General features: G+C 34.5%; 1 protein-coding gene across 1 annotated transcript in view; it reads left to right on the top strand.

Moving 5' to 3' along the window:
- Positions 1-13,030, top strand: part of lad1 (ladinin) — a 20,129-nt gene extending 7,099 nt beyond the window's left edge. The window contains 12 exon segments of the mRNA XM_016289408.1: positions 2,832-2,905; positions 3,107-3,275; positions 4,535-4,621; positions 4,925-4,968; positions 6,943-6,985; positions 7,189-7,200; positions 8,016-8,059; positions 8,167-8,233; positions 9,811-9,939; positions 10,044-10,166; positions 11,876-11,969; positions 12,248-13,030. Of these exon segments, the coding sequence (XP_016144894.1) occupies positions 2,832-2,905; positions 3,107-3,275; positions 4,535-4,621; positions 4,925-4,968; positions 6,943-6,985; positions 7,189-7,200; positions 8,016-8,059; positions 8,167-8,233; positions 9,811-9,939; positions 10,044-10,166; positions 11,876-11,947 (864 nt within the window). The 3' untranslated portion in view covers positions 11,948-11,969; positions 12,248-13,030.
- Positions 13,031-13,358: the final 328 nt, after the last annotated feature.

Genomic DNA, 13,358 nt, shown 5'->3' with positions numbered 1-13,358 from the left:
AGAAATGTAGTGGAGTGAGTGAAAAGATATTTGTCTTTCAAATGTAGTTAAGTTAATAAAGTCCTAAGTTTCCAGAAAAAATAATACTCAAGTAAAGTACAGATACTCAAAAAGTGTACTTAAGTACAATACGCAAGTAAATTTACTTAGTTACTGTCCGCCTCTGGTTGTTTGTAGAATTTTTGATCAAATAAATGCAGCCTTGGTGAGCATGAGAGACTTTTCAAAAACATAAAAAAAATCTCACTGACCCTAAACTTATCAGAATAAAGTTATTATTTTTGTTGGAAAATCATTGTAGAAGTTTAATATTTAATATATTATTTTGTGATAATATTCAATATTGTGATAATATATTGTGTTTGTGTTAATGCCTATTTTTGCATAATCCAATTAATAAAAAAAACTGTTCTTGCTGAAAGTTACTTACATTGATTATTTTCTCTTTTTATTTTCTCGATTATTTTTGTCCATGACAAGTGCCACAAGGCTCAATTCTTGCACCGCTCTTGTTTAGCCTGTATATGCTCCCACTAAGTCAAATAATGAGAAAGAACCAAATTGCCTATCACAGCTATGCTGATGATACCCAGATTTACTTAGCCTTATCGCCAAATCAGGGCTCTACGGTTATTTTTCTAACTTAAAAAATGTAGGAGCACAGTCAAAAATTTAGGAGCACCTTCTAATCAATAATCCAAAATTTGATCAAAAATGTGCCTTCCCATTACGAGGTGATATTTGACTCCTTAAAGTGATTTACAGTGGAATTTTGTTTTTACCTTTGTAATGGCATTTTTCGAACTTTATTAAAAGTATGTCATCTTTTATGTCAATTTTTTAGAAAATGATATTTTATAAGCCTTTTAAAAATTCTCATTAAAACCACATAATAAGAACAAGTAGAATAAGATGAATAAGTTACTAATCAAATGAAATCAGTATTAAAATCAATTTGTACAGAGGTGGCACAGAAGAACACAAAAGTGGCTTGTAGGTGTATTTTCAGACATTTAATGAGGATCAGAGGTGGCATGAGTGCAATTAAATCTATAAATTCACGTTAAGATTAATGTTTTTTTTTTAAATTCTGAATATAGAAATATTAAATTATTTAAAGAAATGAAAAGATACTAAAACTGCCAGCAAGTGGCGACAAGTCACTGATTTTATCACTGAATCATTCATTCAATTGATTCATTCGAACAGCTGATTCATTCAGGAATGAAGCAATGGACAGTATTTATGAATGGGTAATCATGAATCACTGACTCACAAGATTTGTTTAAAAACGCAGTTCATTCATAAACGAGACACCGCTGTGTTTGAATGGAGATGCGCAGCGGCTGAGCTGTGACTTTGTTTCAAACTATTTTTGACGACGAAATAGAGCAAAATCAGACAATAGTGTTATAGTCAGACAATGTAAGTCACTTAATATTAACTTCTTGTCTACTGAACTGTTGTATTAAATCAGTATCACATTTACAAAATCCCTTAAAAATCATTAAAAGCTGTCACTCATCTTAGCTCATCGTGATCTCACATTTATAATCAACGAAGCTCGCTACACTGCACAATTAATCTTTTATTTACACCGTCTACACTTTGCTTATGAAAGGATTAAATGAGATATGTCTGTGATACATGCGACTGAAATGGTCGCACTGTAGAGCCCTGCAAATGACTACAGCCCCATTGACTCCCTCTGCCAATGCATTGATGAAATTAACAGTTGGATGTGCGAGAACTTTCTTCAGTTAAACAAGGAAAAACTGAAATCATTGCATTTGGAAACAAAGATGAAGTTCTCAAGGTGAATGCATACCTTGACTCTAGGGGTCTAACAACTAAAAATCAAGTCAGGAATCTTGGTGTGATTCTGGAGACAGATCTTAGTTTCAGTAGTCATGTCAAAGCAGTAACTAAATCAGCATACTATCAACTCAAAAACATTGCAAGAATTAGAGGTTTTGTTTCCAGTCAAGACTTGTAGAAACTTGTTCATGCCTTTATCACCAGCAGGGTGGACTATTGTAATGGTCTCCTCACCGGCCTTCTCAAGAAGACCATTAGACAGCTGCAGCTCATCCAGAACGCTGCTGCCAGAATTCTGACTAGAACCAGAAAATCTGAGCATATTACACCAGTCCTCAGGTCCTTACACTGGCTTCCAGTTACATTTAGGATTGATTTTAAAGTACTTTTACTCGTTTATAAACCACTCAATGGCCTAGGACCTAAATACATAGCAGATATGCTCACTGAATATAAACCTAACAGACCACTCAGATCATTAGGATCGAGTCAGTTAGAAATACCAAGGGTTCACACAAAACAAGTTTTAAATTCCTTGTTTTATTGTTGTGATTATTTTTTTTATAATTTTTTCATTTCTTTTATGTAAAGCACTTTGAATTACCATTGTGTATGAAATGTGCTATATAAATAAACTTGCCTTGCCTTTTCATGTGGAACTTGATGGATGCAGACCAAAAGATAAGATTATATTGAATGAATGATAAGTCTGGCAACAGTGCAAAAACGATTTCCTATTATGTAACAGCTTAATTAAAAACAAGCACCTGACAACAGTATAAGGCCGCACATAACTGATGAATTCTCCAGCAGTGAGGCAAAATGCTGTGCACGGCAATATCAAACAACTCCATTTCCAAGAACAAGACCACATAATAAGTTCTTGTTCATCTTGACACATTTCCATCACAAAGCAATCCTGCCTACAAACCGGTTAACACATTTCCCAGGTTAACACTGCCCAGCTCATTTTCATTTACAGACTCAGTCGCATTTTTTTTGTCTTTTTATAGAACGAAAATGGAGGCCCGAACCAAGATTCAACAAACTCCCAAACTCCCCCGAAAGCATCCCGAAAGTTTGTGAGGTACTACATTTCTAACTATTCTAAACATTTAACATATAGCTGTTGAGCTCACAGTAGTGTAAACCCAGCTCTTTTATTATTTCCATCACTAGAGGCATTCTGATTTGACAATCAGATCTGTTTGCAGTTGCTCACTATGATAATGAAAGCACAATCTTTGCCCTGCTCAAATTATATCGTACTGTTGTTCTCTTTGATCAGCTCTCTCTCCGTCTCCTTTGATAAGAGTCCCACATCACCCTCAGCAACCAGCAGACTGGTTTCTCCTCTGAGCCACAAGTCTCCACCCCCTCAGTCTCCGAGGGCGGAGTCACCACACAGCCCCGCCCACTCCGGGTCTATGAGCCCCACACCGAATGGAGACACAGCGGTGAGACAGCCACAGATTCACACAAACAGCACTGCTGTCTTGTTTAGTACAGTTTCAGTTGCACTTTATTTTACAGTATGTGTACTTACGGTTAACTTACATAAGAAAGTAGGTAAGTGGGTTAACTATATGAGGGGTAGGTTCAGGGTTATCTATTGCCCAGATTTTGTAATTACTAAAACAAGTACATAGTATGTACAGGCGGAACAGGAGAGTGCGACCATAGTTTCCCTACAAACATTACTATGGTGATACCATGGTACGTTGACATATATATGTACCAGTGGCATTTATATAGTACTTTAAAGAATAGTATAATATTGCCTATGTACTAAAGAAGAATGATGCTAGGGGTCCCTCTAGGGGAACATTTATACTATGACATTTACTGTTATACTTGCCGCCAAAAAAAGGAGATTTTCACAGATATGATATATAATAAAAGGGACCATATACACTGAAAAAAATAGGTGTAGGTGGATTGACTTTGTAATTATTTGTGAAATTGTCAGCAATTTCTGAGTGAACGTTTCAAATAAATGACAAATAACACATTGAATTAAACATGACATTTTGAAGTAGAAAGACTGAAATAGCAATTTCTTGTGAAATATACTCAAATAACCTTTGTTTTATTTACAACTTCCAAATAATTTTTTTTAGAGTGTTTGAAACAATGTGCACCCAGAAATTACTAGTAAATCTCACAAATAATTAAAAAGAAACAGTAAGCAACACACTGAATTAAACGTGAAATCTTGACTGCAGTTAAAGTATGGTTGTCATTCCTCAAATGGCTCTTTAATTCTGCTATTTACGGGAGTTACAACCCCATTCAGCAACTGAATTAACTTTGTGAAGACTTACAGAAAATGTTTGACCTCTGTCATTGCCAACAAAGGGTATATAACAAAGTATTGAGATGAAATTTTGTTATTGACCAAATACTTATTTTCCACCATAATTTGCAAATAAATTCTTTAAAAATCCTACAATGTGATTTTCTGGATTTTTTTTTCTCATTTTGTCTCTCATAGTTGAGGTATACCTATGATGAAAATTACAGGCCTCTCTCATCTTTTTAAGAGGGAGAACTTGCACAATTGGTGGCTGACTAAATACTTTTTTGCCCCACTGTAATTTGGGTCAATTCTAGAACTCTAAAAAACTTCATTTATTCACTGATTATACTTGTGATTCATTATGCATTCTCTCACAGTTTCTCCTCTTACTGCCTTATTTTATTTGCATGTGTGCAGACACATGAAAATGGGTCACCGAGCAATTTCGAACCAGCTGCGAAACCTGCGTTCACACGGCAGAGCTCCAGAACGGTGTCCTTCAGGGTAAAGCTCTCATTTGAATATATGGGTACACCAGCTAATTAAGTATGAGAGTCAAGATGGTACATAGTACAGTGTCAACATTTGCATTTCATGTGGAGAGTATGCAGCAGGCCACTATACTGTCAAATTTGCTTGTGTCAATAACCTTGAAGTGATACGTCCTATACAGCTTTCATTATTTATGCCATGTGCTGTCAGGACTCATTTGTTAAATATTTGACTAACACACACACACACACACACACACACACACACAGACACAGACTGTACTGCTTTGTGCCTCAGTGTCATTATCCATTTCAGATGATGAAGAAGAAGCAGGAAGAAGACATGCCGTTACAAAGAAGGTACTGATAAACAAACACACAGATAAAAAAAGAAATGTGCATGTGAAATTTTGCTCCGTTTTTTTTTTTTTTTTAAGTATTACCTTTCGGAAAAAGAAGTGTGCTTAATTGTACTAAATGTGCACTTGTACACTTGTAAATCTTAGAATATATTTCAATCTTAAGAGTATATCGTTTTTTTTAACTGTACTTGCAGATAATATAATATTAATGAAATATGAGGCCACTTAAGTGTATTTAAGTATACTTTCATGACTGATTCTTAACACACTTAAGTACACTTTTAAAAAGTGCAATTTGTAACAATGTCAAATTAAAAGATTTATATTAAATACATAATTGTTTTAATAATGTTTTGTTGTGCTTTAAGTGCACATGTTTTGATGTGTTGACTAACATACTAAAGCAGATGTAAAGTACTTTTATAATTGAAACTGTAGCTTGTTATTCAAGATTACATTTTAAATCTAGTTAATAGCCAAGTTAATATATTTTAAATCGTGGACATTGCAACTTCATCATTACAAATGTGCAATTTAAAATATATGTAAATACATGACAGTCAAGTTTTAATAGAAAATGACATTAAAGTATATTTTAGTTTACCATAAACGCTTGCCAGTATATTTGGCATTGCATTTTAAGCTTTTTCAAAAATTTAAATTACTTATACAAATGTACTTAAGTCCTACTTAAATGAGTTTATAAAAAAGCACTCTAAAGTTCAGTTAACTGCATTTATTATAAATTTAACCTGTAATACATTTTCATTTAATTGCAAATGACATGCAATTTAATTTGACTCAACAGTTCACAGTTCTCAATTCACCTTTAACAGATGTTCTGCTGATTAAAACATGTACAGTACATCTTCAAGAAATATTCTCTTTTAGTGTTGCATTTTATGCAATGCATTTTACCTAAATAAAATATGATTATTTTCTGAATATGGTAACTCTATTTTTCAATTCAATTCAATTTACGTTTATTTGTATGGCGCTTTTCACAGTACAAATCGTTGCAAAGCAGCTTCCCAGAAAATGAAAGTTTCTATATTACATTTAGGAGTAGCTTATCAGTGGTGACTCGGTCAAGGTGATATCAATACGGCAGAAATGTACAGTAAAAATCATACAGTTAGTTAATGACATGCATTCAAGCAAACGGTTAACAGCACTGATTATATGTTGTGATCAAACTTATTATACATAATTTATTAACATTAGATAAATATATCATTGTTCGTTGTTAGCAGATACTATTTTTATACAACTTTTTAAACTGTTTATTATTTGTACAATGTTTTAACACCTGCTCCAAACCATTCCACAACCTCACCCCACAAACAGAAATGCACATACTTTTTAGAGTTGTTCTTATTTTAAGCTTTTTAAAGTTGAATTCCTCTCTCAAATTATACCCACCCTGGCTTTCCATAAACATTTTTAGTACATTTCCCAGAAGTAAAGTATTTCTTGCTTTGAACATGACTTGTGCCGTCTTAAATTTAACCAAATCAATGAACTTCAATATATGTGACTTTAAAAATAAAGAATTTGTCTGTTCCAAATGCCCAACGGTATTGAAGATTCTAATTGCTCTCTTTTGTAATATGCGTATGGACTGTAAGTTAGTTTTGTAAGAGTTTCCCCAGATTTCCACACAGTAACTCAAATACGGTAATATAAGTGTATTATTCAAAACAAGCATTGAATTATTGTCCATAATATGTCTTGATTTATTCAGTATTGCTATGGTCTTTGCCAGTTTTGCGGTTTCCAGCAGATTATGTGCTCTAGAAATCACACCAAGAAACATATTTCTATACTTATGTTGTCAATTTTCAATTCTACTGTAGAGTTTATTCTATGTTTTCCAAATAGCATAATCTTGCTTGTAATTTACAGCAATGTTGTATAAGTTACAACAATCTGTGTTGACTTCCCTTCTGTTAACATCCAATCTCATCCACAGTGCAAGTGTGCGGATTGCAGCGAAGACCTTTAAATCTACTAAGGTAAAGCTATCAAAGACAAATCTGCTCTCTGTCATAAATCTGCGGTCTCAATCTCACACTGATGAACTCTCAAGCTTACTCTGGATGTTCTGGCCCACAGAGCTCCAACCAAGAGGAGGAGCAGCAGAGCCCATTTCAGAGAAAGTGAGAGTGTTTGTATTACTACATTTAGAGCGAGCTTTTGGTTTCTGTTTGAGCAGCAGTAAAATGAGGGTGTGTTGAATTAACTGCTGTCTGTGTTGTTTCACAAGCTCCCGGCAGAGGCTGTCATCTCACTCCATTCAGGAGAAAATGGAACGACTGGCTCAAGCCTCACAGGTCTGAATTTACACAAAGTTCATCTGAAATGACAAAAACTTGTCACTTGTCACTTTGTCCCATGATTTTTAAAAATGCATTTGTTGTTGTTGTTGTTTTGTGAGAACTATGTGTTTGTGAGAACTTAAATTGCAGCAGAAAGTCTAAAATTCACAAAGACATGGTATAAAATGTTGCATACACAGTAAAAAAAAGAAAAGAAAAGCAGAATATCTTCCTCAGTATTTTTGTTTTGCTTTCTAATAAATGTATCTAAACATTCTTAAATCAAGATACATTTACTCAAGATGCAAATTGAAGCTATTGAAGATACAGGTGCATCTCAATAAATTAGAATGTCATGGAAAAGTTTTTATTAAATAAATTCAATGCACACAGACTGAAGTAGTTTAAGTCTTTGGTTCTTTTAATTGTGATGATTTTGGCTCACATTTAACAAAAACCCACCAATTCACTATCTCAACAAATTAGAATACTTCAGAAGACCAATAAAAATTTACAGCAATGTTGTATAAGTTACAACAATCTGTGTTGACTTCCCTTCTGTTAACATCCAATCTCATCCACAGTGCAAGTGTGCGGATTGCAGCGAAGACCTTTAAATCTACTAAGGTAAAGCTATCAAAGACAAATCTGCTCTCTGTCATAAATCTGCGGTCTCAATCTCACACTGATGAACTCTCAAGCTTACTCTGGATGTTCTGGCCCACAGAGCTCCAACCAAGAGGAGGAGCAGCAGAGCCCATTTCAGAGAAAGTGAGAGTGTTTGTATTACTACATTTAGAGCGAGCTTTTGGTTTCTGTTTGAGCAGCAGTAAAATGAGGGTGTGTTGAATTAACTGCTGTCTGTGTTGTTTCACAAGCTCCCGGCAGAGGCTGTCATCTCACTCCATTCAGGAGAAAATGGAACGACTGGCTCAAGCCTCACAGGTCTGAATTTACACAAAGTTCATCTGAAATGACAAAAACTTGTCACTTGTCACTTTGTCCCATGATTTTTAAAAATGCATTTGTTGTTGTTGTTGTTTTGTGAGAACTATGTGTTTGTGAGAACTTAAATTGCAGCAGAAAGTCTAAAATTCACAAAGACATGGTATAAAATGTTGCATACACAGTAAAAAAAAGAAAAGAAAAGCAGAATATCTTCCTCAGTATTTTTGTTTTGCTTTCTAATAAATGTATCTCAACAAATTAGAATACTTCAGAAGACCAATAAAAACATTTTTTTTTGTGAAATATTTGTTCTTGTTTTAATCATAACCTCAGTTTATTTGGTCATTTTGCATCTCCGGTACATGTATCTTGATTTAAGCTTGTTTGGAAATTTGCATTGAAAAACAAGACAAAAAATACAGAGGAAGAAGGAGAACAGAAAGATTCACTATCTCAACAAATTAGAATACTTCAGAAGACCAATAAAAACATTTTTTTTTTGTGAAATATTTGTTCTTGTTTTAATCATAACCTCAGTTTATTTGGTCATTTTGCATCTCCGGTACATGTATCTTGATTTAAGCTTGTTTGGAAATTTGCATTGAAAAACAAGACAAAAAATACAGAGGAAGAAGGAGAACAGAAATAACTTTTTTTGCAGTGTGATCAGAAAGTGCAGGTGAATATATTTTCATATTTTTTGGTATTTTGCGAGCAGAGCAATTAAAGTAAACAGCTTTTTTTCTTTTCTTTTTTTCTCCGAGATCTGTTGGATATTGTATTTTCAATTTAGAGAGACCATACTGACATATTCGGTCCAGTTTATTCCTTACATTTTCTTAAAAAGGTCTTTAAAGTCTTACATTTACCTTCATAAAACCTGAAACTGTTAACAAAAAATTTACCTAGCATAAAAGGTTGCTAGTTTTTAAACACATAAAATGTCTGTTTACCACTTAAAATAGTTTTCTTTTGTTTTTTTGGTAGATTTTATCCATTTAATCTTAATATTAATTTCTAGAAAATCACATAAATACAGTTTTTAAACTGCATTTAGATGTGTCCCAACTATTCTATTGTTGCAATCAATAAGAAATAAAAGAGATAATAGACCATACTGACATATTCGGTCCAGTTTATTCCTTACATTTTCTTAAAAAGGTCTTTAAAGTCTTACATTTACCTTCATAAAACCTGAAACTGTTAACAAAAAATTAACCTAGCATAAAAGGTTGCTAGTTTTTAAACACATAAAATGTCTGTTTACCACTTAAAATAGTTTTCTTTTGTTTTTTTGGTAGATTTTATCCATTTAATCTTAATTTTAATTTCTAGAAAATCACATAAATACAGTTTTTAAACTGCATTTAAATGTGTCCCAACTATTCTATTGTTGCAATCAATAAGAAATAAAAGAGATAATATTAAGTTTGAAGAAAATTCTGAAATATTTTTCAGACTAAGTACCTTGTTGAAAGCGTTTTAGGCCTATTTTGTGAACAGCACCAGATACTGCTGAATGTAAGAAAAACAAAACCGTGCTTGAGAAATGTATTGCTCTATCCAACTTTTAGAAATGGGAAATATCCAAATCCCCAGTGGTGCACCAGACTGTGTGTTTAGCGGACGAGGTGTCAAGGAAGAGGGAGCTGTTTGAGAAAGAACAGGAGGGATCCGACAGGAGCCATGTGTTCTCCAAACAGGTGAGGACCAGTCGGTCTCTGAAAAATGGGTTATTTATTCACTTGTGTGAGCTCATCTGAACTGACCATTCAATCATTTGTTAAGATCGTTTACTTTGTTTCAGGAATTTCGCAGCTTTTCTTCGGGAATCTCTGATCGAATTAATCGCTGGGTTCAGAAGAAAACATTTACCGTGTCATCACCATCATCACCATCACCATCATCATCCTCATCTCATAGTCCTTTGGTAAGGGCTGCATTATGTAGGCATGAGCTTACACTTATCATTTTCTTTTTTTGTAAATGTTATCACAAAGAAAATATGAGAAGGTACACAATGAAAAACCTTCTCATGATTTCCATTGTTCTTCTCCAGGCTTCGGCTTGATGGCAGTGTTTCACTTTGCACGGAGCCTATTTCGTTCCCTCATTTGACCTTGTTAGTAATCACACAAATATGGGTGGTGTTTGTTGTGAATTTGGAGTAATTATTCACACCAATTAAATGACAGGTTTAAGCCATCATCATTCATGTAGTCTGTGTAATGACACGTTGCCTCCACATGTCCTCAAACAACCTTTTTTATTCCCCCAAACCGATCTTTTTTAAACAAGCAATCATTTACAGAACTATAAAGCACATTTGTATTTTTCACAGTAAACATGCTGCTTTTACATTTCATGTAGTATTTTGTTGCTGTCGTGGATGCAGTCAACTACATTTCTCAAGAAGCATCCACAGTTTAAAATAAAAATAACTACTTATATTTTGGACAAACCCAGCTATTGGGTTGTTTTGACCCTGCTGTTGGGTTGTTTTGACCCAGCTATTGGGTTGTTTTGAACCCAATAGCTGGGTCAAAACAACCCAACCGCAGGGTCAAAACAACCCAACCGCAGGGTCAAAACAACCCAACCGCAGGGTCAAAACAACCCAACCGCAGGGTCAAAACAACCCAACCGCAGGGTCAAAACAACCCAACCGCAGGGTCAAAACAACCCAACCGCAGGGTCAAAACAACCCAACCGCAGGGTCAAAACAACCCAACCGCAGGGTCAAAACAACCCAACCGCAGGGTCAAAACAACCCAACCGCAGGGTCAAAACAACCCAACCGCAGGGTCAAAACAACCCAACCGCAGGGTCAAAACAACCCAACCGCAGGGTCAAAACAACCCAACCGCAGGGTCAAAACAACCCAACCGCAGGGTCAAAACAACCCAACCGCAGGGTCAAAACAACCCAACCGCAGGGTCAAAACAACCCAACCGCAGGGTCAAAACAACCCAACCGCAGGGTCAAAACAACCCAACCGCAGGGTCAAAACAACCCAACCGCAGGGTCAAAACAACCCAACCGCAGGGTCAAAACAACCCAACCGCAGGGTCAAAACAACCCAACCGCAGGGTCAAAACAACCCAACCGCAGGGTCAAAACAACCCAACCGCTGGGTCAAAACAACCCAACAGCAGGGTCAAAACAACCCAATAGCTGGGTTTGTCCCTTTTTAACCCAGCACTGGGTTATATTTAACCCAGCATTTTTTAGAGTGTATTGAAAAACTTTAAATGTAAGTATCAATAACTTAAACTTGTTTGTTTAAAAAAAATTAACTTAAATGATTTTAGCAAATGGCTGCAATATAATTTACATTTCTGTTTGTGGTGAAAGTGTGATCAGCGGTCATGAAAATACTGTTGCAATACAAAAAATTAATAAATAAAGAAATAAAGAAAAGAAAAGCCCTAAAACAGGTTTCACTTTCTTTATGCAGTATATTAATCCATATTTCTTTTGTTTTTATTTTGAGATGTCCACCCATTCAGATTGCAGTCTAAGTCTGTGGTGCTGATGGCTTGTTGTGTCACATATAATGTGGAAGCCTCTTGCCAAACTTGACTTGAATGAGTTAAAAGCTTAAAATACATAATACTGATCTCATTTGTTTATGCTCAGGATCTGAGACATGTGAACATCTCCATTAAGAAAAGTTTGTTTGAAAGAGGACAAGACCAGGACCACAAGTGACACTCTCATGGATAAAGACAAAGTGAGGTGATCGTTTGTGTCTGAATAAAAATAGAGAAGGACCACTGTGATGAAGAAATGTCTGGCTCAAAATTTCATCATTAAAAAATGTACAGAAGACATACAAAATTATACAAGAATTTATATAAATTTAAGCATACACGTTTCTCATTATAACACAAATTGTATTATTTAATAGTAAAGTTTTATTATTCATCACAGTAATAATTGTAATTAAGATAATTTGTGCATTTTAATTTTAACAAATCACTGTATCCAGGTTTTTTTTCTGCATTACAGCTTTAATGAGATTCATAATGCATCTCTGCAGAGTCTGAAGATTTTGAAGGAAGCTTGATCGACACTTTCAGACAGTCAGTGCCAAGGATTGTCTCTAAACTCCCTTTCTGTCTGCTACTTTACATTGGCTAATTCCTCAGCACTTTTAAGGCATAGTACTGATCTACATTATTTGGGTATATTCAAGGCTTACATTATTGGTTGTGCATGTGTGTACTAATGGATTGTGGAATGCAACAGGACTGTATTATAGGGTCTTAACACAGAAACTGAACATCACAGAGTTTATCTGACAGCAGGAATACAAACATACAGTTTCTTTGTATTGGTGCCAGACACTCCTCTGCCTTGTAGCTTGATATTTGTGCAGTTGATAAGTAAGTTATTAGGAGAAAGAGGCATAATCTGTCACCTCAGCCATAACTCATAACAGTCCAAGGTACAACTGTAATATCATGAATGTCTGTTTCAATGAACCTACTCTAAATAAACTTGATGATTCATTTGTAATGAAGCGGGAATCATGCGCTGAAGCTGACCTATGCTCTCAATGCTGTTGTTTCAACTTGCCGGAGACTTAAGTCATAATAAGGAAATGTAATTTAGATGTAATCTAAATGGCAAAATGTGTTCTATCAAGCCCTTTGAAAACTGACTTCAATCCATTCCAACTCAATCAAAGCCTACGTTTTTTTTTTTTTTTTTTTTTTTGCTGAACGACCTGTCATGTAATAATCTTTTCTGCCCAGAAGGGTTATGCTGTAGATTAATAAAATTTTTATACCAGTGGTTATGTTGTCTCATGTTTTCAAATGATTGCAGGCTTATGAGGATGTGAATTTGTGAAAATAGGAAATATTACATTTTATAATAATAATAATAATAATGGTATTATTAATACAATTTTATTTATTTTTATTAATAACAACAACAGTAATTTAATATTACCAACAATACTAATTATAATATTGGTAATGTATTATAATAATATTATCAGTGGTTATGTTGTCTCATGTTTTCAGTAACAACATGCTAAAATAATTTAGTTATATTGGCATTATAATTAAATATTTTTGTAATTATTTAAAAAAAAGTATTGCTAATACTGTTG

The sequence above is a fragment of the Sinocyclocheilus grahami genome, unplaced genomic scaffold (genome assembly GCF_001515645.1).
Source record: "Sinocyclocheilus grahami isolate Dianchi unplaced genomic scaffold, SAMN03320097.WGS_v1.1 scaffold245.1, whole genome shotgun sequence".
Taxonomy (NCBI): Eukaryota; Metazoa; Chordata; class Actinopteri; order Cypriniformes; family Cyprinidae; genus Sinocyclocheilus; species Sinocyclocheilus grahami.
This window is presented reverse-complemented; position numbering and strand designations above follow the sequence as displayed.